This window comes from Hyla sarda, chromosome 12 (genome assembly GCF_029499605.1).
Source record: "Hyla sarda isolate aHylSar1 chromosome 12, aHylSar1.hap1, whole genome shotgun sequence".
Classification (NCBI taxonomy): domain Eukaryota; kingdom Metazoa; phylum Chordata; class Amphibia; order Anura; family Hylidae; genus Hyla; species Hyla sarda.
In genome coordinates, this window is record NC_079200.1 from 52,551,026 (window position 1) to 52,577,590 (window position 26,565).

The 26,565-nt window shown below is 48.0% G+C and overlaps 1 protein-coding gene across 4 annotated transcripts in view; it reads right to left on the minus strand.

Moving 5' to 3' along the window:
• Window positions 1-980: 980 nt before the first annotated feature.
• The window catches only part of LOC130296355 (alpha-2-macroglobulin-like), a 37,083-nt gene continuing 11,498 nt past the window's right edge, over window positions 981-26,565 (minus strand). For 3 of the 4 annotated variants that reach the window (XR_008849187.1, XR_008849188.1, XR_008849189.1), the window contains exons 2-4: window positions 17,653-17,721; window positions 4,447-4,715; window positions 981-1,083 (exon numbers count right to left, since the gene is read on the minus strand). Coding sequence is in view for 1 of the 4 variants with exons in the window: in XM_056547793.1 (XP_056403768.1) it covers window positions 4,666-4,715; window positions 16,537-16,639; window positions 17,653-17,721 (222 nt within the window). In the remaining 3 variants the exon portion in view is untranslated. Of the gene's footprint in view, window positions 1,084-4,446; window positions 4,716-16,536; window positions 16,640-17,652; window positions 17,722-26,565 lie in introns of all 4 variants that reach the window. The other variant, XM_056547793.1, reaches the window with a different exon arrangement.

The window sequence follows — 26,565 nt, forward strand, 5'->3', positions numbered from 1 at the left end:
ACATCTATAGGCCGGGTTCACACACAGTATTTTGGTGAATCTTTATAACCAAAACTAGGAGTGGATCCAAAATACAAAAAAAGTGCCAATCTTCCCATTCTAGTTTTTTCTGCATTGGTTCTACACTTGGTCTTGGCTAAAAATACTGACCAGAATATTATGAATGCGACCTAAGATAAATTTGTATTTGCGATGTCTTTTCTTTATATAAAATAAAAGCAGACTTTTTGCATTATGGGTATCAATGTTTTTTGTTTGGGTCAAAGCCAAAGTGCATTTACTCATAGTTGAGCTTGACTGTAGCTGCATCAGGTTATGTAGCTTCAGTTCCAGCTTTTTACTAGCCGCTCTTGACCTCCTAGCCCGTCCTTATATCCCAACCTCATATTCCATCCTCATATACCGTCTCCATATTCCGTCCTCATATCCTGTCCTCATATCCCGTCCTCATATCTCAACCTCATATCCCGTCCTCATATCCCGTCCTCATATCTCAACCTCATATCCCGTCCTCATATCCCGTCCTCATATCCCGTCCTCATATCCCAACCTCATATCCCAACCTCATATCCCGTCCTCATATCTCATCCTCATATCCCGTCCTCATATCCCATCCTCATATCCCGTCCTCACATCCCGTCCTCATATCCCGTCCTCATATCCTGTCCTCATATCCTGTCCTCATATCTCAACCTCATATCCTGTCCTCATATCCCGTCCTCATATCTCGTCCTCATATCCCGTCCTCATATCCCGTCCTCACATCCCGTCCTCCCATCCCGTCCTCACATCCCGTCCTCACATCCCGTCCTCATATCCCGTCCTCATGTCCCGTCCTCATAACCTAACCTCATAATTCATCCTTTGTACTTTCTAACTTGTGGCCATATCTAATGACATATTGTGGAGGGACACTATGGTGCCTTTGGAGTGTAGTAAGAATTGTTTTAGGTAAGACAAAAGACATGACATCTTTTACATATATAACTAAATGTTTTATTTATTTAGGTTTTTATGAATCTGGTATTGAACTTCTGCTCTGAAGCCTGTAGACGTGCCGACATTGCACATATAGTCGGTTACCTGGAATAAGAGGAAATAATATAAGATTTAGATGTTAAGTAACATAACATTTTTCCTCAGCATTGTCACATTGCATCCCAAATTCTCCCACTTTTTATTTACCCTAGAATGACGTCAATATCTGCAAGGTACGATGACCGACAAGCTGGTATACAATATATGAATGTATACAGAGAATTGGCTAAAGCATCTCAGTCTTTAGTTTCAGACACATTAAAGGGGTTCTCCGCTGCTCAGCGTTTGGAACAAAATGTTCCGAATGCTTAGAGTCGGCACCGGGAGCTTGTGACGTCAAAGCCCCGCCCCTCATGATGTCACCCCCGCCCCCTCAATGCAAGTCTATGGGAGGGGGCGTGACAGCCTATATACTTGCATTGAGGGAGTGGGGTGTGATGTCATGAGGGGCGGGGCCATGACGTCATGAGCTCCCGGCGCTGGCTCTAAGCATTCGGAACAATTTGTTCCAAACACTGAGTAGCAGAGTACCCCTTTAACCCCTTAAGGACTCAGCCCATTTTGGCCTTAAGGACTCAGACAATTTAATTTTTACGTTTTCATTTTTTCCTCCTCGCCTTCTAAAAATCATAACTCTTTTATATTTTCATCCACAGACTAGTATGAGGGCTTGTTTTTTGCGCGACCAGTTGTCCTTTGTAATGACATCACTCATTATATCATAAAATGTATGGCGCAACCAAAAAACACTATTTTTGTGGGGAAATTAAAATGAAAAACGCAATTTTGCTAATTTTGGAAGGTTTTGTTTTCACGCCGTACAATTTCTGGTAAAAATGACGCGTGTTCTTTATTCTGAGGGTCAATACGATTAAAATGATACCCATTATTATATACTTTTATATTATTGTTACGCTTAAAAAAAATCACAAACTTTTTAACCAAATTAGTACGTTTATAATCCCTTTATTTTGATGACCTATAACTTTTTTATTTTTCCGTATAAGCGGCGGTATGGGGGCTCATTTTTTGCGCCATGATCTGTACTTTTTTTTGATACCACATTTGCATATAAAAAACTTTTAATACATTTTTTATAATTTTTTTTTTAATAAAATGTATGAAAAAAGTAGGAATTTTGGACTTTTTAAATTTTTTTTCGTTCACGCCGTTCACCGTACGGGATCATTAACATTTTATTTTAATAGTTCGGACATTTACGCACGCGGCGATACCAAATATGTCTATAAAAAATGTTTTTTACGCTTTTTGGGGGTAAAATAGGAAAAAACGGACGTTTTACTTTTTTATTGGGGGAGGGGATTTTTCACTTTTTTTTTACTTTTACTTTTACATTTTTTTACATTTTTTTTTACACTTGAATAGTCCCCATAGGGGACTATTCATAGCAATACCATGATTGCTAATACTGATCTGTTCTATGTATAGGACATAGAACAGATCAGTATTATCGGTCATCTCCTACTCTGGTCTGCTCGATCACAGACCAGAGCAGGAGACGCCGGGAGCCGCACGGAGGAAGGAGAGGGGACCTCCGTGCGGCGTTATGAATGATCGGATCCCCGCAGCAGCGCTGCGGGCGATCCGATCGTTCATTTTAATCGCGAACTGCCGCAGATGCCGGGATCTGTATTGATCCCGGCACCTGAGGGGTTAATGGCGGACGCCCGCGAGATCGCGGGCGTCGGCCATTGCTGGCGGGTCCCTGGCTGCGATCAGCAGCCGGGATCAGCCGCGCATGACACGGGCATCGCTCCGATGCCCGCGGTTATGCTTAGGACGTAAATGTACGTCCTGGTGCGTTAAGTATCACCTCACCAGGACGTACATTTACGTCCTGCGTCCTTAAGGGGTTAAAGGCATATTCCCATCTCATCGATTGGGTTTTCTGTCCACCCCTGGCAGGTCTGCAGCCACTGGAGGTGGTCAGGAAAGCCAAAGCAATGAATTTGCGTAACCTTCATTGACTTTATTGGGAATTATGTATACAGCAGAGCCCCACGAGCAGCACTGGAGTTACATAAAGAGTAGTAGTGCACCCAAAATTAAAATTCTGGGCCGAAACCGAAAATTTAGGAAGTGCTTGCCTGAAAACTGAAACCAAAACTGACCCAAATCTCCCAGCAGGTTGTGCTATAGATCAATAATATGCAACCTGTGGCTCTGTAGCTGGGGAAGGAGTAAAACTCCCAGCAGGCAATGATAACTACCAGCAATGCAAAAGGGGCAGTAACACAATAAAGTGCATGTACCACTATAGTACACCTTTGGCTGTCAGGACATGCTGGGAGTTGTTTTTTGCAACAGCTGGAGGCACCCTGGCTGAGAAACACTGGTCTATGGAGCCTGTCTAGTGCAACTGAACAGAGACCACGGCAATCTGAGGAGTGAAGCACATAAACACATTCTTCTCCCCATCTGTTCTTAAAGGAAAACTCCAGTGGAAAACATTTTTTTTTAATCAACTGGTGCCAGAAAGTTAAACAGATTTGTAAATGACTTCTATTTAAAGTGTACTCAGGTAGAAAACAGACATGGTCGCACATCTACAATCTTGTGCAATGATCCAATTGCTTCTCAGCATAATATCAAAAACTAACAGGTTGTTAGTATACGTTTTGATCAAAAAGTACAAAGCCCCCTCGCCACGTCAAGGCCACCTATTTAGAGTGGGTCCCTAACGTCCCTAGCATAAAATGGCGTAGCACTGGGCGGCGACCACCACCGCTGCGACACCAGTGCCCACAGGGGGAACGACCCACTGGAAGAGCGGCCCCAATGCCACTCAAACCAGTCTATGGGTCGCACCTCCCCGCAGACACGGCGCCACTGTGTTTTCTATCCCCTCATTTTTTTGTTTGAACATGTGTCTGCACTCTTCCCCACCCCCTCAGCCCAACCCTATATAAGTAGTAGTTAGCTACACAAGGGCCATTTCTTTCCTAGCTGCCTCCCAGTCTGACTGGGAGAGTATGGTAAGTGAGCTATAACATCCTGTTCCCATTGGTGTGGTGCTGTGCGGTGTCCGTTGCTGCCGTGGCGCCGTGTCTGCGGGGAGGTGCGACCCATGGACTGGTTTGAGTGGCGTTGGGGCCGCTCTGCCAGTGGGTCATTCCCCCCCGTGGGCACTGGTGTCGCGGCGGTGGTGGTCGCCGCCCAGTGCTGCGCCATTTTATGCTAGGGACGTTGGGGACCCACTCTGGATAGGTGGCCTTGACGTGGCGAGTGGTTGTACTTTTTGATCAAAAATGTATACTAACAACCTGTTAGTTTTTGATATTATGCTGAGAAGCAATCAGATCATTATACAAGATTGTAGATGTGCGACCATGTCTGTTTTCTACCCGAATTCATACTTCTATTTAAACATCTTAATCCTTCCAGTACCTATCAGCTGCTGTATGCTCCACAGCAAGTTCTTTTCTTTTTGAATTTCTTTTCTGTCTGACCACAGTGCTCTCTGCTGACACCTCTGTCCAGTCAGGAACTGTCCAGAGTTACATCGTTTTTTGCACCATTTTCTTTCTAGATACACTGGCCCAGTAAAAATGCTAACAAACGTGCACATATAATGAGTTTTGATTGTTTTTGTTTCCTTGATTTGTATTAGTTTTGTCCAATGCAAGGGGAATTGTATTCTGCAACTGCATGTTCATCTGAAAGACAAGAAAACAAATGAATAACTTACGTTTATTAAAGGGGTACACTTTGGTCGAATTTTTTTTTTTAAATCAACTGGTCCCAGAAAAATAAACAGATTTGTAAATGACTTCTATTTATTAGCTGCTGTATGCTCCACAGGAAGTTATATAGTTATTTTATGTCTGACCACTGTGCTCTCTGCTGACACTCTTTTTTTATTATAAAAGTACAAAACTTATACAAAAACACAAAACAAGCTTAACCAGCTATAACATAAATAAGAAATACACTGGTACCAAAGAACAAAAACAAAACCCTGCCTAACCGGCCAGCCCAGCTTTACAAAAACCTAAAATATGCCAACCCACCTAACCGAACCACACTCACACACATAACAAAAATGAACAAAAAAAAAAAAAAAATAGCGCTTGGCTTATCAAAATGTGAAAATAAAATTTAGCACTACCTGGCTACAACTCAAAATCATCCATATTCGGGAAACACAAACAAACAAAAAAAAAAAAAAAAAAAAAAAAATTATAAATTAAAATTAAAATACAAAAGCACAACTTGGCTTAGCAAAATATAAACATAAACATAAAATTTAGCACTACCTGGCTACAAAAAAAAAAAAAAAAAAAAAAAAACCTAACAACATGAGAAAATCAAGTGAACCACGTAACATAATAACTGGTCCGACTGCCATGACTACTGTAATGCTGTAATATAGAAACAAAATGAAAACAATATATAAACAATATACATACAAAATCACATGAACATAATAATATAGTATTTAACTAAAAATAAATATATATACACTAAAGAAAACCTACAAAAACAATAGAAAACCCTACCAAAATCCCTACACTAAAACTGTACCCTCTCCCACACCACCCCTCCTGCACATGGGTCAGAGTCCATACCGTTCGTACACAAAGTCCTGTCCCTAACTGACCCATGTCAGGTCCCCAAAAGAAAAGCAAACACCACCACCCACAAATACACCCTCCCCACCTAGCACTCCTCCCAACCAACTTACACACAGACTTATACATACTAACATATACACACTAAACCAAAGCTACCTTTGGCCCAAGTTTGGTCGCCTGTAAGCCCTTCATACCATATCAGCTTAAAACAAAACAAAAAGCTAGCGTGTGCATGCATTAGCCCACCACCAGGAAGAAGGATGGCAGACTTGATACATCAAAAAAATTTTAAACTCTTTCCCTAACTCCCCCCTACAATTTTCCCTAATTCTATCCCTCCATTAAAACTGACCCTGCTCTCACCCTATCACTATCCCTATAACACTGCCCCTAACCAAAATAAAGGTACTCTACTTAAAAAGGTCTAGTACCTAGGGCACATCAAAAGAAAAACCTCTCCACAGGAGAGAAGCCCTACTGGTACCAAGACTGCCATACTCCAAAGACCTGATCTTCCCGAGGTCACCGGTGATGTTCCTACAGACCTCCACCTCGGAGAGGATTTTCTGTTGGGTCGACACTAAACACCGTGCGTTCCACGTGTAGTACCTAATCACTAAACTAACTAAGAATAAAGTGCCCCGATCTCGGCCACCCAGGTTCCTGAATGCCCCATAAGCCCACTCCGGATAGGTTAGGCCGGCAAGTTGACTCCAGCCGATGGAAGCGCCCACCCTGTTGTAAACCCCTATATTAAAGGGACAATGAAGCAGGAAGTGGTCCATGCTTTCCAGCGTGTCCCCGCACTCTTCTCGGGGACATCCCCGGTCATCAGAGTTCCTGCACTTCAGGTTGTCCCTTACATATAGCTTCCCCTGAAAGCAGCGCCAGGCCAAGTCCCAAAACTTCTGGGGGATCCTTTTCATGTTTAAAAGGTACAACCCCACCCTCAGATCCCGACCTGGGCAGTCCCTGAGCGCCAGAGGCTTCTGGAAATGGGTCAACAGAACCCGTTTGTCAAGGAACTGCCTTGACTGGGTCCTGATCTCCCACACTCCCAGACCCCACCGACGTATCGCCTTCAGAGTCGGGGTAGCATAAGCCGGAAGATATCCATGGGGCGTGCGGAGGTCCTTCACTCGCCCTCCTCTCTCCCATTCCTGGAAGAAAGGCCGAAACCATTCCCTGCAGGAGAGTACCCACGGAGGAGCCCTCTCTTTCCAGAGGTTTGCGATGTTAGCTTTCAAGAAGGTGTTCGTAAAGAACACCACAGGGTTTACCATAGATAAACCCCCTAGTCTCCTCGTGTGGTACGTAACCTCCCTCCTGACTAGGTTCATCCTGTTCCCCCATAACAGTTGGAAAAACAGGCTGTAGATCCTAGTGTAGTAAGCCTCTGGCAAGATACATACGCTGCCCAGATAGATAAACAAGGGGAGCAGGTACGATTTGATCAGGTGTACCCTTTCCCTGAGGGTCATAGACCAACCCTTCCATTGGTCCACCTTCTGAGCGGCATCCTGGAGCTTACCATCCCAGTTTTTGGTGGGATAATCATCCTGGCCGAATGTGATGCCTAAGACTTTTGCTGATTCTTGGGGCCCTGGAAGGGTGTCCGGGAGATCAAACGTGGGATCCCCCCCTCCCAGCCAGAGACTCTCACACTTATCCCGGTTGATCTTAGACCCGGATGCCTCCGAGTAGCGGTCCACCTCCGACATCACCACATCGACCTCCTCCTGTGAGGAGACGAAAATAGTGACATCGTCAGCGTACGCCACCACTCTCTGGGTGACATCCAGCTCCGCCAGACTCATCCCGACTCCCGCCAACGGCCCACAATCTACCCTCCGGACGAAGGGATCGATTGCAAACACGTATAAAAGCGGGCTCAAAGGACAACCCTGACGGACTCCGGACCCCACCTCAAAAGAGCGGCCAGACCAACCGTTCACCAGCGGGAAACTCTCTGCCCCTGCATACAAGATCTTAAGCCAATTAACAAAAGTACTCGGTAAGCCATATCTCAGGAGGACGGACCAGAGGTACTCGTGGTTCACCCGATCAAACGCCTTGGCCTGATCCAGGGACAGCAAGTACCCCTTCCAGAAACCCGCACTACTCCGCTCCACTGCCTCCCTGACACCAAGGACAGCACTTAAGGTGCTTCGGCCTGGAACAGAGCAGTGCTGAGTCCCCGAAAGGAGCCGGGGTGCAAACTTCACCAGCCGATTAAACAGTATCTTGGCCAGAAGCTTCCTGTCCGTATTGAGAAGAGCTATGGGCCTCCAATTCTCAATTCGGCTGGGATCTTTACCCTTTGAGAGAAGAATCAGGGCTGACCTCCTCATTGACTTCGGCAGAGTGCCCGAGGAGAGACACTCATTGAATACCTCAGTCAAGAGGGGAGCTAAAGACTCCTTAAAGGTCCTGTACCACTCGGATGTTAAGCCATCCGGACCTGGCGACTTCTTAGGGGCAAGCCCCTCGATCGCCAGTCTCACTTCCTCTTCCCTGATTTCTTCTGCCAAAACAACAAGAGAGGGGTCTACCCCTGGCTCAGGAATGGTTTCAGCCAGGAAAGCCGACATCCTGTCTCGATCTAGATCCTTCCTTCCCAAGAGGTGCGAGTAGAAGGATCTGACGACCTCCAAGATCCCTGATCTGGACCGATTCAGAGATCCCGTACTATCAATCAGTCCTGAAATGACTTTACTACTCACTGACATCTTACAGTTTCTGTAAGGGTCGGGCGAGCGGTACTTCCCGAAATCCCTCTCAAAAACCAAAGATGCGTGCCTATCGTACTGACACCTCATCAGCAAGGATTTCACTCTGGAGATATCCTCTCGGCTACCTCCAGTCGAGACGAGAAGCTCGAGTTTCCTCCTCAGACCCTGATACAAGCGATACCTGTTCAGGGACCTGAGGCTCGAGAGCTGGCGGAAGAACCCCGCAACCCGCTTCTTGAATATCTCCCACCACTCTGACTTACTACTACAAAGGTCCAGTAAAGGTACCTGACTCTGAAGAAAATCCTCAAAGGACTGTCTTACCTCCGCTTCCTCCAGGAGGGACGAATTCAGCTTCCAATAACCTTTTCCCATCCGGGGGGTCTCTGAAACATTCAGGGAAAACAAAATCATACAGTGATCGGAGAACTCCACCTCAACCACGGACACTGCGGAAGAGACGGCTTCCTCCTTCAAATAAAACCTATCTATTCTAGACCTGCGACTACCTTGATGATAGGTGAAACCCGCGTGGCCCGAGGGGCTCCGGATGTGGGCATCCTCTAGGCGAGCTTCTCTAGTTATGCTAATCAGTGCCACACTATCGCAAGTCAGCGGACCATTGGAGCCTCTCCTATCTTGGGACCTCGTGACATTATTGAAGTCCCCTCCAAAGATCACCTGCCGACTCGTAAAAAGAAAGGGCTTAATCCTCATAAAGAGATCTTTACGGCCCCGCTTAGTTTGCGGGGCGTAGATGTTAATGAGTCGGAGCTCTTGTCCCTTCATGAAGACATCTAAGATCAGGCACCTCCCCATTTCTAATTCAATAACCCGTCGGCATTCAACAGGAGCGGTAAAAAGGACCGCCACCCCACTATACGACTCAGCCGCAAGAGACCAGTGGGAGGGGCCGCGCCTCCACTCTCTCCTGGCTTTTACCAGGGAGGCTAGATCTGACAACCTGGTCTCCTGCAGATACAAAATGTCGGCTTCAACACGGCCGAGAAAATCAAAGGCTGCAAATCTAGCCGTATCCGACTTTATGCTGGCACAATTAATAGATGCCAGCGTCAATGGGGTGAGTGCCGCCATACAGGGTGATTGAATTAGATGGCCTCACCCTTTATTTCTTTTTCCCCTTCTTTTTAGCCCCCTCATCCCCCGAAGACGACGAAAGGGCAGGACCACTCTTACATCTTTTTTTAGACTCCGATTGGTCCATAAGGTCCCCGTGTCCGTCCGGCCCCGGTCTAGCCCTGCCCTCTGAGGAAGGTGCCTCGACAGGACAGGGCCCAGTTCCCCCCAGAGGCTCTTTCTCCCGAGGCACCCCGCCCTCACCTTCCCCCTCCAAGGAGGGGGAGGAGATGGTATCGAGGACGAGGTACCGGTTTGACAAGTCAATCAGAGGGGGGGCAGCCAGGCTTCCGCTTTGGACCTGGCCCGTAGTACCAGGAGCTTCAGAGGGCTCTGACCTCTTCTTTCTCCCTTTCCTTTTGCCCTTTTCTTTCTTTTTGGGCCTCACCCCACTTTCCTCATCCACACTTTCATAGTGGGAGGAATCGGAAGGGTCGGCCATATTGCTTTCCTCTCTGTGAAGTCTCCTGATCTCCTCATCCAGCACATTCTCCACCAGGGCTTCAGCAGTTACAGGGCCAGCTTCAGGAGCAGGGACTGAAGCTACCCCCGCCACCTGGGCACTCTCCAGCTCCCTACTCCTTCTACGATTTTCCTCCCGCCTTAGTTTGGCAGGGCCCTTTTTCCTCCTCACTAGCCCTGTTGCGCCCCCATCCCTGCCCGTACCCTCCCCAGCCGAGGCAACGTCACAGCTCTCCTCAGCTGGAGCGGCCGCCGCATGGGCGAAGGCGCTAGGACAACGGCTGAAAGGGTGTCCGAGGACACCACACAGGTGGCACCGGATCTGCCGACAGGATGCGGCCAGATGACCCACCCCACCACACAAAGCGCAGACCTGCACAGTACAGGCTGCGCTAAAGTGGGTGGGGCTGCCACACCTGTGACAGACCTTAGGCTGCCCCTGGTAGAAGACCTGGATCCTATCACGTCCAAGGAAGGCGGCTGACGGAATGTGGGCAACCGTACTCCCTGAACGCTTGAGTTTGACGGAAAACGTCCAGGCCCCGGACCAGATCCCGTGCTCATCCAAGTTTTTCTTGGGCATGTCCGTCACATCCCCATACCGTCCGAGCCAGGTCATGATATCATAACAAGAAAGTGACTCGTTACGGGTCAAAACGGTCACCTTCTTGACAGCATTCTGACGGGAAATCGCCTTTACGGCGAACTCCCGCCAGCCGGGCTCGTTTTTTGCCACTTCGTAGTTCGACCAGAAGAGTTCAAGACCCTCCGGCCGAACGAAACTGACATCAAACTCAGACGAACCATAGGGGTGAATCAGAGCAAAGATGTCATTCGCCCTGAATTCCATCTGCAGGAGGAGCTCAACCACTTTTGCGCGAGGTGGGCACGCATCCTCGCCCCTCCAAATCAGACGAACCACATTCCTACGGTTATTGTCCTGCCCGGATGTCGGGAGGGACCAGACCACCTCCCCATTCCTCTCTCGGAAAGCCCCCAAACCATGCCTCTCTATCCAGAAAGACAGGTCGACCTCACCCCTTCCCTCTACCTGGATCGACCTGTCACCCCTGCGTAGAGCCTCCAGGAGGCGCTGTTGCAAATGGCCCCCAGGGCCGGACGGAGACGAGGACCCCCCTGAACCCCCGGCAGTGACATTAGCATAGCTCCTAGGAGCAGTCACTACCGGGGGGGCAGCCGGACCAGACCCAGAACCAGAACCATCAGCATAACCACTCACACCACTACTCCCATCTTTATTTACATCCATACAAGACCTCCCATTCATACCACAACTACTCCCACCATCCTTCACTCCACTGACACTCCTCTTATCCACAAGACTTCCACACTCATTCTCACATCCTGCACTCTTATGCTGACTAACAGATTCTGGGCTGGCTGGGACTTGTAGTGTTGCAGGTTTTATCACACTTTTCTTTTCTGGCTTAGCTGCCGGGGTCGATGCTGATAGTTCCTTCTCCTTGGCTGAAGTCACTTCCGGAGTCCGGGGCTGCATCTCCGGGCACACCCCAGCTCCTCCCACAGTGCCAGCACCTGCTTTGCCCGACTGCACGGGCTCTGTGGATGATGCCGGCGCACGGACACTCCCCCCCCTCACGGAGGAGTGCCCCGCAGCGCCCACAGAATACACAGTACTTGGAGGACCGCCCCCCGAGCACACAGACCTACCATTCTCCTCCACCGGCACCCGGACACTCCCCCCCCTCACAGGGAAGTGCCCCGCAGTGCCGGTAATGCCCACAGCACTCGGGGAACCGCCCCCCGAGCACACGGCAGCATAGCTTACCCCGCCACTGCCCACCATGAGCCCATCCTGCCCCTTCCTACTGGCAAGATGGGTGGGCTTCATATCTATTGCGTCCGCAGCCTTTTCTGACGCCATGCTGTATCCCCTATGCTGGCTCCGTTCCACCACAGAAACAGAGTCTGGCAGTCTGGGGGACCCAGCAGCCTGAACCAGCTTTGCAGCTGGCCCAGACTGCTGGAAAGGAACAAACACGTACTGCACTGTTTCCTGGGTCTTTTGTTTCTTTGCCTTACGTTTCACCACCACATCCTCACACTGGTCGTCTCCAAAGGTAAAGTTCTGGAGGTGGGCTGGGGACTCCTGCATAACAATCGCCCTTAATAGACCCCCAGCCGCACTCTCCACATCATCCTCCTCACTATCACTTGGTGGTAGTGCCACCTGTGCTGGCTCGATGTAGCTGTCTTGGGTGTCACAGGGAGTAGCTACAGGAACAGCATCCATCTCCACCACTTGTGAATTTTCTTCCACCTCCTTTACACCTTCACCATCATTCTCACTTTCTTCACCGCCACTACTCTCCCCATCATCCACCTCCTCCTTACCTGGGGATTTCATGGCGGCAAACCGGTCTCCATTCACCAGCTTCTCCTTTAAGAGACCGCTCCCCTCAAGTATCTCTGCTCTCCTCTCGTCCAGCTTTGCAATCTCACTCTTCAGAGCCGTAATCCTCTTTTTCAGCTCTGGCCTATTCTTTTTGGATGCTGTGTTCGCCAGGTTCTGAGCAACACGAAGATCCTCTCTGGCCATCCTCATCTCCTTGCCACACTGGTCATATTCCGCAAACCGTGCGGCCATGCGGGAGCAGTATATTTCGCTCGATTCCTTGGGCCCTCTCTCAGCCCACATTTCCAAGCTTTTCCTCCGTGCCTTCCTTCCACCAGATTTCTGTCTTGCACCCGTTGCCGGGGGAGCAGAGCCTGCATTACTGCAGACTCTGCCAGATCTTCTCCCCCGGGCCGGAATGGCTGTTGCTGTTTGCTCTCCACCCCCCGCCAGCCTTGAAGAACGGGAGGTGGAGGCCCTGGGCTCCATGCAGGGAGGCTCTCCCCAGGAGCCTGACACACTCCTGGGAAGGCAGATGGATCACCTGCTCTGGTCTGATCTGCTGGAAGTTTGTGGAGCTCAATAAGGGACACACCCGCACGCTGCTCACACTGAACTGTTGTGTTCACAGGAAGTGCTCTCTGCTGACACCTCTGTCCATGTCAGGAACTGTCCAGAGTACAAGCAATTCCCCATAGCAAATCTCTCCAGCTCTAAACAGTTCCCAACATGGACAGAGGTGTCAGCAGAGAGCACTGTGGTCAGACAGAAAGGAAATTCACAAAGAAAAGAACTTCCTGTGGTGCATACAGCAGCTGATAAGTACTGAAAATATTAAGATTTTTAAATATAAGTAATTTACAAATCTGTTTAACGTTTTGGCACCAGTTGATTTTAAACATTTAGTTTCCACTGGAGTACCCCTTTAAAGCCGACAAATCTGCAGCAATGTGTGATGTCATCTTGTCTGTGTGAAGCTAAATCTCTGAGGAATGTTTCCAGTACCTTGTAGAAAGTATGCCATAAAGAATGAAGGCAAAAGGGGCTCCAACCCGGGACTAGCAAGGTGTACCTAATAAAGTAGTCAGTGAGTCAATGCCAAATGTTAAAGGGGTACTCCGGTGGAAAACTTTTTTTTATTTTTTTTATCAACTTGTGCCAGAAAGTTAAACAGATTTGTAAATTATGTGATTCCGAGAGATGTCAGCTCACCCGATCCTCCGCACGGCAATATGAAGCCTCCAACTTAAGAAGAAATGTGCAAAAAACCAGCGGTATGCAAAACTTCCCCTTTATTGAATTCCAAGATAAAACCTCGACATGGAAACGTCTCAAATAACAATCGATAAAACCTCCTGGACAAGCAACATGACACGTTTCAGGTCATGTGACCCTTCATCAGATGCATGATGAAGGGTCACATGACCTGAAACGCGTCATGTTGCTTGTCCAGGAGGTTTTATCGATTGTTATTTGAGATGTTTCCATGTTGAGGTTTTATCTAGGAATACAATAAAGGTGAAGTTCTACATACCGCTGGCTTTTTGCACATTTCTTCTTAAATTTGTAAACGACTTCTATTAAAAAATCTTAATCCTTCCAGTTCTTATTAGCTGCTGAATACTACAGAGGAAATTATTTTCTTTTTGAAACACAGAGTTCTCTGCTGACATCACGAGCACAGTGCTCTCTGCTGACATCTCTGTCCATTTTAAGAACTGTCCAGAGTAGGAGAAAATCCCCATAGAAAACATATGCTGCTCTGGACAGTTCCTAAAATGGACAGAGGTGTCAGCAGAGACCATTGTGGTCATGATGTCAGCAGAGGCTCCGTGTTCCAAAAAGAAAATAATTTCCACTGTAGTATTCAGCAGCTAATAAGTACTGGAAGGATTAAGATTTTTTTAATAGAAGTAATTTACAAATCTGTTTAACTTTCTGGCACCAGTTGATTTAAAAAAAAAAAAAAAAAAGTTTTCCACCAGAGTACCCCTTTAAGATTCCTCCCTCTGATTTCCCAGAGGTTATAAGATGCTCATGCTCAACATATACAAGGCATCTTTGGATTCCCAATGACCAGTGTAGGCCCCTTTTATGCCTCAAGTACATTCAAATCCTAATAGATTACCGTACACCACTGAGGTTCACATATGGCATACTTGTACCTTTGTAAAAATTACATATATTTTCCTGTTATTCTTCCAATTTTAAGCAAGGAACCAGTGAGACTACCACTAATTTAACCCTTTCACTGCCAATATTTTATCTTTTATTTTTACATAAATATAAAACTTTATTAAATGTTTTGCTGACATTTTTCAATACACACAAGTATTTCATTAAAATGAACTTTTACTATAAGGGCAATCCAGAGAAAATAAACAATTCTGCCATTTCTTGGTCCCTTAGATGAACCAAACTAGAATTTGTTTTTAATATCATGTATACATATGTCTGCCCTTTAAGGCTATGTGCACACACAGTATTTTGAGACTCGTTTGGCTTTGGAAAAGTAAATTTTTACAGGCAAAAATGAGTATGAAACCTTCAGACATTTTTCTGGCATAGTGTGTGAACATAGCCTAAGACACTGTAGGACTTTGTATAACACACGCTTGCTTTCCTTTAGGGTAGGGTCACACATAGCACATCACAGCAGGTTTCCCGTAGCTTAAATTTTGCTTGCAAATTTTTTTGTTTGCGAAATTACGTAAGCAGAATTTCCTCCATGGAAAAACGCAAGTGGAATTTTGGCTGCGAGAAACCTGCTGCGGTTGTGCTAAATGTGACTTTCCACATAGGCTGGGAAACCTATAGATCTCATATATTTCTGTATACTCGGTTCACAGGGAGTTAAAGGGTTGCTCCATTGGAAAGACGGGGGTTTAGTGGAGAAAAAATACTGCATGACCAATCTTTTTATTCCGCTCAACTCCCCTAAAATACAGTACATCTGATGGACCCCATTCTACTTAATGGGATAAATGTGGACCTGGTGGTGTCAGTTGTGCTCCGGCCCGTTTAGGGTCCATTTTACGCAAAAATAAAATAAAAAAAAAACGAGCAGACCCTGAACCAGTCAGAGCACAACAGGCAGTGTGAGCCTAGAAAGTGTTTATCCATGTAAGGATCCACATGAAATGTACAAGAACCAACAAGATGAATAGAAGAAATTGAAGGGTTCTTCTGAACGTTCTTCACGAGTTATAGAGTATGTCCCATGATCTTGTTAAATTTTATAATCCCCCCAGTTCTCTGCCCCCATCATGATAAACCACCCCCTGCCTTTATTTTTATTATTTGTTAGTTTTCCACCTTGATATTCCTCTGTATTTTCTGCTCAGTCTCAGTCAGATTCACAGACTGGGAAGGGGTGTTCCCCAGCAGGCGTGACATCATATGAAGCCATACAGGGGAGAACTTCCTCCCTCACTCTGCTACACACAGCCCAGAGCAGTTCAGTGTGAGATGGGCTATGATTGGATAAGGCTACACACACCCCCCTCAGCATTCCAGACAGCATTTTCTGATTTTGGACTTCTGTCAAGCCAACAGAAGTCCCAACTTTGTGCATGAGAAGGGGGGGGGATGTGCTTTGGACAAGTATGGAGACACCTAGTGGCAGCTTTTCTAAACACAAAATAAAACATAGAAAACTTCATTTTTTTAAAACAATGTAGAAAAGATTTAGAAAGATTTTTTATTCATCATAAGGAGTGCAATAGCAGGGACTGGTTTTAATGAGGTGCCCATATAAAGCCCATTTGGACATTCAACTTTTTGCTGCTATAAGGGTTTGGCTTAAAGGGGTACTCCAGTGGAAAATATATATATATTTTTTTTAAGTCTACTGGTGCCAGAAAGTTAAACAGATTTGTAAATTACTTCTATTTAAAAATCTTAATCCTTACAATACTGCTGTATACTCCAGAGGAATTTCTTTTTTCTTTGAATTTCTTTTTTGTCTGACCAAGGTGCTCTCTGCTGACACCTCTGTCCGTTTTAGGAACTGTCCAGAGTAGGAGCAAATCCCCATAGCAAACCTCTCCTGCTTTGGACAGTTCCTGACATGGACAGAGGTGTCAGCAGAGAGCTGTCCGTTGGCTGTCCGGGCATGCTGGAAGTTGAAGTTTTGCAACATCTGGAGGGCCACAGTTTGAGACCACTGTCTTACAGTTTTCTAATCCCATCTTTCCTGTCTCATAGTAATCGTAGATTTTCACTATGGCTGGTTTCAGGTCCTCGACTTTATTATCTTGTTCAACAGAGAATGAAAGATTGACAGAGTCTTGTCCCAACTACAAAGAAAAGGTTGGTGAATATGGCTGATCTGGAGTCAGAAATTCATTGTGTTAGCTATACCTCAAGGTGGGAAAATGGTTGCATAACAGCACATTTAAGGTAGGTTTCTACACAGATTTTTTTATAGCGTTTTTTGGATAACTTCCACTGCATTTTTTCAGCTAGAAGTGGATCCAGTAAAACAGAGAAGTATACAGTGGTCCCTCAAAATACGATGGTAATCCGTTCCAAATGGACCATCGTGCAATGTAAAGTATAGGACAGTGGTCTACAACCTGCAGACCTCCAGATGTTGCAAAACTACAACACCCAACATGCCCGGACAGCCAACGGCTGTCCGGGCATGCTGGGAGTTGTAGTTTTGCAACATCTGGAGGTCCGCAGGTTGAAGACCACTGGTATAAGAAGTTGTAATCACCTGTCCCCACCGCTCCGGATCGTCATCGCACGTCACCGCTGCCCTGGATGTCGCCTTCCATCGCTTTCGCCGCATCCCCGGGGTGTCCCCGACGCTCCGGCAAGGCCTCTGCTTCCCCGTCATCCTCGCTCTCCGTCGCTGCTCTCCGTCGCCTATTGGATGACGGGACGACGTGCGCGGCGACGTGATGATGACGATGGAGAGTGCCGACGATGCAGGACGTCCCGGAGCCCCGAGGACAGGTAAGTGATCGTCAGCGGACCACATGGGGCACCGTAAATGGCTATCCGGCGGCAGCTGAAGCAGTCTGCGCTGCCGGATAGCCGTTTGTGCGATGGCCCCGACATAGAAAAGCATCGTATGTTGAAATGATCGTATGTCGGGGGGTCACTGTAAGTCCTTCCTTTATATGTCCTATTCCTTTTGAATCCACTTCTGGCTTTGGCTCAAAAACTGCAGTGGCGGTTCCCCATATAAAATGCCAGTAAAACCTGTGTAGAAAACTAGCCTTACTCCGAATATAATATATAGACAAGCGTTATTAGTACTTATCAGCTGCTCTTCTAGTGAATGTCATGCATGTGATCTCACCTCCTGCAGATACAAGGTCACCATGTCAATCTGGATTTCACTTCTTTTTATCAATTTCTCCTTTTCTAACTGTGAAGAAAAAAGGATCAAAGTTCAGGTTATAGTTAAAGATGAGCAAACCTTCAAAAATTCTATTATTCTCGAGTAGGGATCGACCGATTATTGGTTTGGCCGATATTATCGGCAGATAATCACGATTTTGGGCAATTGCCTCCCCCATCCCCGGTTTTATAATTACCTATTCCCGGGAGCCAAGGTCCACACTACTTCTGGCTCCTGCTGCGTCCTGCTATTTTTTTTTATTCACATATACAATATGTCCACTTTATGTTTGCATCATAAAATTTAAGTTTTTTTTTACTTTTGGAAGACATCAGAGGGCTTCAAAGTTCAGCAGCAATTTTCCAATTTTTCACAAAATTTCCAAACTCACAATTTTTCAGGGACCAGTTCAGGTTTGAAGTGGATTTGAAGGGTCTTCATATTGGAAATACCCCACAAATGACCCCATTATAAAAACTGCACCCCCCAAAGTATTCAAAATGACATTCAGTCAGCATTTTAACCCTTTAGGTGTTTCACAGGAATAGCAGCAAAGTGAAGGAGAAAATTCACAATCTCCATTTTTTACACTCCCATGTTCTTGTAGACCCAATTTTACAAGGGGTAAAAGGAGAAAATGTATACTTATATTTGTAGCCCAATTTCTCAGAAGAGTAGGAGTCATATTTGGCTTTTTGAGAGCAAATTTTGCTCGGGGGCATGTCGCATTTAAAAAGCCCCTATGGTGCCAGGACAGCAAAAAAAAAAAAACACATGGCATACCATTTTGGAAACTAGACCCCTTGAGGAACATAACAAGAAATAAAGTGAGCCTTAATACCCCACAGGGGTTTCACGACTTTCGCATACGTAAAAAAAAAAATTCACTAAAAGGTGTGTTTCCCCCCCAAATTTCACATTTTTGCAAGGGTTAATAGCAGAAAATACCCCCCAAAATTTGTAACCCCATCTCTTCTGAGTATGGAGATACCCCATAAGTTGACCTGAAGTGCACTACGGGCGAACTACAAAGCTCAGAAGAGAAGGAGTCATATTTGGCTTTTTGAGAGCAAATTTTGCTCGGGGGGCATGTCGCATTTAGGAAGCCCATATGGTGCCAGGACAGCAAAATAACCCCCACATGGCATACCATTTTGGAAACTAGACCCCTTGCGGAACATAACAAGTCGTAAAGTGAGCATTTACCCCCCACTGGTGTCTGTCAGATCTTTGGAACAGTGGGCTGTGGAAAATTTTTCATTTGTACAGCCCACTGTTCCAAAGATCTGTCAGACACCTGTGGGGTGTAAATTTTCACTGCACCCCTCATTACATTCCGTGAGGGGTGTAGTTTCCGAAATGGGGTCACATGTGGGGTTTTGTTTTTTTTGCGTTTGTCAAAACCGCTGTAACAATCGGCCACCCCTGTGCAAATCACCTCAAATGTACATGGCGCACTCTCCCTTCTGGGCCTTGTTGTGCGCCCCCAGAGCACTTTGTGCCCACATATGGGGTATCTCCATAGTCAGGAGAAATTGCATTACAAATTTTGGGGGGCTTTTTTCCCCTTTACCTCTTGTCAAAATGAAAAGTATAGGGCAACACCAGCATGTTAGTGTAAACAAATTATTTTTTTTACACTAACATGCTGGTGTAGACCCCAACTTCACCTTTTCATAAGTGGTGAAAGGAGAAAAAGACCCCCAATATTTGTTAGGCAATTTCTCCCGAGTACGGCGATACCCCATATGTGACCCTATACTGTTGCCTTGAAATACGACAGGGCTCCGAAGTGAGAGCGCCGTGCGCATTTGAGGCCTGAATTAGTGATTTGAATAGGGGTGGACATAGGGGTATTCTACGCCAGTGATTCCCAAACAGGGTGCCTCCAGCTGTTGTAAAACTCCCAGCATGCTTTGACAGTCAATGGCTGTCCGACAATATTGGGAGTTGTTGTTTTGCAACAGCTGGAGGGCCGCAATTTGGAGATCACTGTGCTGTGGTCTCTAAACTGTAGCCCTCCAGATGTTGCAAAAGTGCAAATCCCAGCATGCCCAAACAGCTGTCTCAGCATGCTGGGAGTTGTAGTTGCGTACCTCCAGCTGTTGCATAACTTCATCTCCCAGCATGCCCTTTGGTGATCAGTACATGTTGGGAGTTGTAGTTTTGCAACAGCTGGAGGCACACTGATTGGAAAATACTGAGTTAGGTAACAGAACCTAACTGAAGGTTTTCCAACCAGTGTGCCTCCAGCCAGGGCCGCCATCAGGGGGGTACAGCCCAGGGGCGGACATATCGCCTGTGCAGCCGGTTCAGCTGCACAGGGGCCCAGCGTGAGAGGGGGCCCACTGCCCTCTCCAGGTCCGGCCCCAGAGGCGAGCATTAGGCCACATACCACCGCATACTCCCCGACCACGGCAAGTTTGACAGCACCCGGATGGACGCTGCGTTCAACCACCCCTGCAGTCAGTGGCGTCTCTGGGGGGGGGGGGGGGTTAGGGGGGGCCAAAGGGGGCCACGGCCCCCCCTACATCATGATTGCCCCCCCTAGCAGCAGTAGGTCACTAGCAGCTCTCATGGCCACCAGTAAGGGGCCCGAGCCCCCGCTGCACCCCCGCCCCCCGGAGCCATCTACTCCGCCATTCTTTTTTTAGATAAATCTACAGCCTGCAGCCCTGTCACCACGCAGGGGCCGCGCTATGCAGACTGAGAAGAGCAGACAGGAAGCTCCCCCCCCCTCTCTCACTCCCCTGTATACTGGACCTTGTGGAGCAGGCCCGCTGTGTGTATACAGGCCCGGACACCACCAGTATGGAAGACTTACCTGCCCAGTGCCCACTGCTGATGCTGCCCTTTTAAAGTAAGTAACTTGCTTGGGGGAGAGGGGGAAAGTTGTAGGAGACAGTGGGAGGTAGTTTAGTGTTTCCCAACCAGGGGGCCTCCAGCTGTTGCAAAACTACAACTCCCAGCATTCCTTTGGCTTTATGAGCATACTGGGAGTTGTAGTTTTGCAACAGCTGGAGACCCCCAGGTTGGGAAACACTGATCTATCTATCTATCTATCTATCTATCTATCTATTATATATCTATCTCCTATCTATCTATCTATCTATCTATCTATCTATCTCATATCTATCCATCCATCTATATCCATCTATTTATGCATCTATCTTTCTCATATCTATCTATCTATCCTCATATCTATCTCATATCTATCTCATATCTATCTATCTAGCTATCTATCTCCTATCTATCTATCTATCTCATATCTATCCATCCATCTATATCCATCTATTTATGCATCTATCTATCTCCTATCTAGCTATCTATCTCATATCTATCTATCTATCTATCTCATATCTATCTATCTATCTCATATCTATCTATCTCATATCTATCTCATATCTATCTATCTATCTATCTAACTCAGATAGATGAGAGATAGATAGATAAATAGATATGAGAGATAGATAGGTAGATGGATGATATATAGATGGATGCACAAATATATATATATATATAGAGAGAGAGAGAGAGAGAGAGAGAGAGATATGAGATAGATAGAAAGATAGATAAATAGATGATATATAGATAGAGAGATGATATATAGAAATACACATAAATAGATGGATAGATAGATGATAGACAGATCGATAGATAGAATGTAGATACATAGATATTATATAGACAGATAGATATATAGATAGATTAGATAGATAGATAGGAGATAGATGGATATGATATAGATAAATTTATATGATATAGATAGATAGATAGATCACTTTCCCAACCAGGGGGCCTCCAGCTGTTGCAAAGCTAAAGCTCCCAGCATTCCTCTGGCTTTATGAGCATACTGGGAGTTGTAGTTTTGCAACAGCTGGAGGCCCCCCTAGTTGGGAAACACTAGCTAGAGGCCCCCTGGTTGAGATACACGGATCTATCTATCTCATATCTATCTATCTATCTCATATCTATTATCTATCTATCTATATATCATCTATCTATCTATCTACACAACTAAAGATCCAGCGGCACTCCCAGATAAGGTGCAAAAACATAGTGTTTTATTCCCCCATGTATGTGTGACGTTTCGATAGCATCCCGCCATCTTCATCATACGTACAGAAGTCACAGGGGGGTACACACTTAAAATATAACTTTTAATCAGACACGTTCTAAAAGCATAGGCCCCACAACAAAATTAAGCCAGTATGGTAATTGGACACCAGATCTGTGATATGCAATACAGACCGTGTATGGATGAGGTGTGTATTGTATAGAGGGATAGGGTCTAGAAGAGCAGGGTACACAAATAATTGGTCACCCTAGTAATCCCTGTCGGGGAGATGTGGTGAGGTCTACCCCTGCTCCCACAGGGACCGTCGGAGCACTCGCCCTAGAAAGGGCGACCCCTGCCCCGATCTACCCCTTGGACTACACCCTAGAAATCCCTAGTAGTAAAAAATAGCCCTTGTTCTGGTGTACCCGACGCGTTTCAACCACATCGGTGGGTTCATCAGGGGTTAACCAGGCAAGATACAGTACAAGGATAAATATTATCAATAATTAAACTAATTACAAAAATAGAAAGATGTAAATAGTCGGGAAAAAGCGGAACCGTGAGCGCACATGTAGCTGGAGCACCTATGCGGTTTATGCAATAATGGTGCTAACACTTATGCTTATATTAACCTGGTGACAATGTTGCCCTCAGGTGGCTACTCACGGTTACCAACGCTGCCGCAGTGGCGGTATCCCTAGGTGCACTGCCACAGTGGTGGGCAGTGCCTTCAGCCGATCGGTGTCCTGGCTGGCTGGAGAAGCGCTGTGCAGGGCAGGTAAGTGTGTCTCTGTGTGTGTCTGTGTCTGTCTGTGTATTTGGGGGGGGGGGGGGCTATGGCTACCTAATGTGAGGAATCTATGCTACCTAATGTGGGGAAACTATGTTACCTAATGTGGGGAATCTGTGCTACCTAATGTGGGGAAACTATGCTACCTAATGTGGGAAAACTATGCTACCTAATGTGGGAAAACTATGCTACCTAATGTGGGGAAACTATGTTACCTAATGTGGGGAATCTGTGCTACCTAATGTGGGCAAACTATGCTACCTAATGTGGGGAATCTATGTTACCTAATGTGGGGAAACTATGTTACCTAATGTGGGGAATCTGTGCTACCTAATGTGTGGAAACTATGCTACCTAATGTGGGGAAACTATGTTACCTAATGTGGGGAATCTGTGCTACTTAATGTGGGGAAACTATGCTACCTAATGTGGGGAAACTATGTTACCTAATGTGGGGAATCTGTGCTACCTATTGGGGGGAAACTATGCTACTTAATGTGGGGAAACTATGCTACCTAATGTGGGCAAACTATGCTACCTAATGTGGGGAAACTGCTAACTAATGTAGGGAATCTATGCTACCTAATGTGGGGAAACTATGCTACCTAATGTGAGGAAACTATGCTTCCTAATCTGGGGAATCTATGCTGCCTAATGTTGGGAATCTATGCTACCTAATGGGGGGGAATCTATGCTACCTAACATGGGAAAGCTATGCTACCTAATGTGGGGAAACTATGCTACCTAATGTGGGGGGCTTGAATGAGCTGCGGCATATGGGAGGCCTTAATAAATAATTAGAAACTTATACAGCAAGTGACATATGGGGGTCCACCTGAGTAAGTGACACATGGAGGGGGGGTCCTGAACAATTGATGTTTTGGGGGGGGGGGCAGGCACATTCTTTGCACAAGGGCCCTCTGCTGTCTGTGTCCGCCCCTGGTACAGCCAGTACCCCAGTAAGGGGCCCGAGCTCCCAAGGAGGCCCGGCCCCGCTGCACCCCCCCTCTAGTGGCTGGAGGACACATACAGATCAGCCACTGTGTCAGCCTGTCAGAACTCAGGACCTGCGCACCGCAGCTACAGCTGCACACACAGGTCCTGCAGCTAACAGAGTGATACAGTGACCAGAGGTCCGGAGGCTACAGAGTCTACTATATACTGTACAGACAGGACACTCACTGCTGCCTCTACTGTCTGCCTCCTCCTCACTGGTTCTGACTCCTCCTGCTGATGGCACAGAGGAACAGGAGCTGCTCAGGGGAAGATCTGCAACACTGGGTGAGAGGAGAGCCTCATCATATTACTGTGCGAGGGAGGCTGAGAGTCCTGCTATGTGTGAGGAGGGGGCTGGATAGGGGGTCCTCTTATGTGGAAAGAAGGGGGGCAGGGGGGGCTGAGAGTCCGGATATGTGTGAGGTGGGGTCTGGATAGGGGGTCCTCTTATGTGGAAAGAAGGGGGCAGGGGAGGCTGAGAGTCCTGCTATGTGTGAGGAGGGGGCTGGATAGGGGGTCCTCTTATGTGGAAAGAAGGGGGGGCAGGGGGGGCTGAGAGTCCTGCTATGTGTGAGGAGGGGGCTGGATTGGGGGTCCTCTTATGTGGAAAGAAGGGGGGGAAGGGGGGGGGCTGAGAGTCCTGCTATGTGTGAGGAGGGGGCTGGATAGGGGGTCCTCTTATGTGGAAAGAAGGGGGCAGGGGGCGCTGAGAGTCCTGCTATGTGTGAGGAGGGGGCTGGATAGGGGGTCCTCTTATGTGGAAAGAAGGGGGGCAGGGGGGGCTGAGAGTCCTGCTATGTATGAGGTGGGGTCTGGATAGGGGGGTGCCCGTTATGTATAGAGAAGGGGGGCAGGGGGGGCTGAGAGTCCTGCTATGTGTGAGGAGGGGGCTGGATAGGGGGTCCTGTTATGTGGAAAGAAGGGGGGCAGGGGGGGCTGAGAGTCCTGCTATGTGCTAGGAGGGGGCTGGATAGGGGGTCCTCTTATGTGGAAAGAAGGGGGCAGGGGGGCTGAGAGTCCTGCTATGTGTGAGGAGGGGGCTGGATAGGGGGTCCTGTTATGTGGAAAGAAGGGGGGCAGGGGGGGCTGAGAGTCCTGCTATGTGTGAGGAGGGAGCTGGATAGGGGGTCCTCTTATGTGGAAAGAAGGGGGGCAGGGGGGCTGAGAGTCCTGCTATGTGTGAGGAGGGGGCTGGATAGGGGGTCCTCTTATGTGGAAAGAAAGGGGGCAGGGGGGCTGAGAGTCCTGCTATGTGTGAGGAGGGGGCTGGATAGGGGGTCCTCTTATGTGGAAAGAAGGGGGGCAGGGGGGCTGAGAGTCCTGCTATGTGTGAGGAGGGGGCTGGATAGGGGGTCCTCTTATGTGGAAAGAAGGGGGGCAGGGGGGCTGAGAGTCCTGCTATGTGTGAGGAGGGGGCTGGATAGGGGGTCCTCTTATGTGGAAAGAAGGGGACAGGGGGGGCTGAGAGTCCTGCTATGTGTGAGGAGGGGGCTGAATAGGGGGTCCTCTTATGTGGAAAGAAGGGGGCAGTGGGGGCTGAGAGTCCTGCTATGTGTGAGGAGGGGGCTGGATAGGGGGTCCTCTTATGTGGAAAGAAGGGGGGCAGGGGGGGCTGAGAGTCCTGCTATGTGTGAGGAGGGGGCTGGATAGGGGGTCCTCTTATGTTGAAAGAAGGGGGGCAGGGGGGGCTGAGAGTCCTGCTATGTGTGAGGAGGGGGCTGGATAGGGGGTCCTCTTATGTGGAAAGAAGGGGGGCAGGGGGGCTGAGAGTCCTGCTATGTGCTAGGAGGGGGCTGGATAGGGGGTCCTCTTATGTGGAAAGAAGGGGGGCAGGGGGGGCTGAGAGTCCTGCTATGTGTGAGGAGGGGGCTGGATAGGGGGTCCTCTTATGTGGAAAGAAGGGGACAGGGGGGGCTGAGAGTCCTGCTATGTGTGAGGAGGGGGCTGAATAGGGGGGTCCTCTTATGTGGAAAGAAGGTGGGGGCAGGGGGGGCTGAGAGTCATGCTATGTGTTAGGGGGGGGGGGTCTGGATAGGGGGGGCTATAATGTGGAGAGAAGGTGGGGGCTGAGAGTCCTGCTATGTATGAGGTGGGGACTGGATGGGGGGGTGTTATGTGGAGAGAAGGTGGGAAGGGGGGCTGAGAGTCTTGCTATGTATGAGGTGGGGTCTGGATAGGGGGGTGCCTGTTATGTATAGAGAAGGGGGGCAGGGGAGGCTGAGAGTGCTGCTATGTGTTGGGGGGGGGGTCTAGATAGTGGGGCCTCTTATGTGGAGAGAAGGGGGGCAGGGGGGGCTGAGAGTCCTGCTATGTGTGAGGAGGGGGCTGGATAGGGGGGTGCCTGTTATGTATAGAGAAGGGGGGCAGGGGGGGCTGAGAGTCCTGCTATGTGTTGGGGGGGGCTGGATAGTGGGGTCTCTTATGTGGAGAGAAGGGGGGCAGGGGGGGCTGAGAGTCCTGCTATGTGTGAGGAGGGGGCTGGATAGGGGGGTGCCTGTTATGTATAGAGAAGGGGGGCAGGGGGTGCTGAGAGTCCTGCTATGTGTTGGGGGGGTATAGATAGTGGGGCCTCTTATGTGGAGAGAAGGGGGGCAGGGGGGCTGAGAGTCCTGCTATGTGTTGGGGGGGTCTAGATAGTGGGGCCTCTTATGTGGAGAGAAGGGGGGCAGGGGGGGCTGAGAGTCCTGCTATGTGTGAGGAGGGGGCTGGATAGGGGGGTGCCTGTTATGTATAGAGAAGGGGGCAGGGGGGGCTGACAGTCCTGCTATGTGTTGGGGGGGGGGCTGGATAGTGGGGCCTCTTATGTGGAGAGAAGGGGGGCAGGGGGGGCTGAGAGTCCTGCTATGTGTGAGGAGGGGGCTGGATAGGGGGGTGCCTGTTATGTATAGAGAAGGGGGGCAGGGGGGGCTGAGAGTCCTGCTATGTGTTGGGGGGGTCTAGATAGTGGGGCCTCTTATGTGGACAGAAGGGGGGCAGGGGGGGCTGAGAGTCCTGCTATGTATGAGGTGGTGACTGGATGGGGGGGG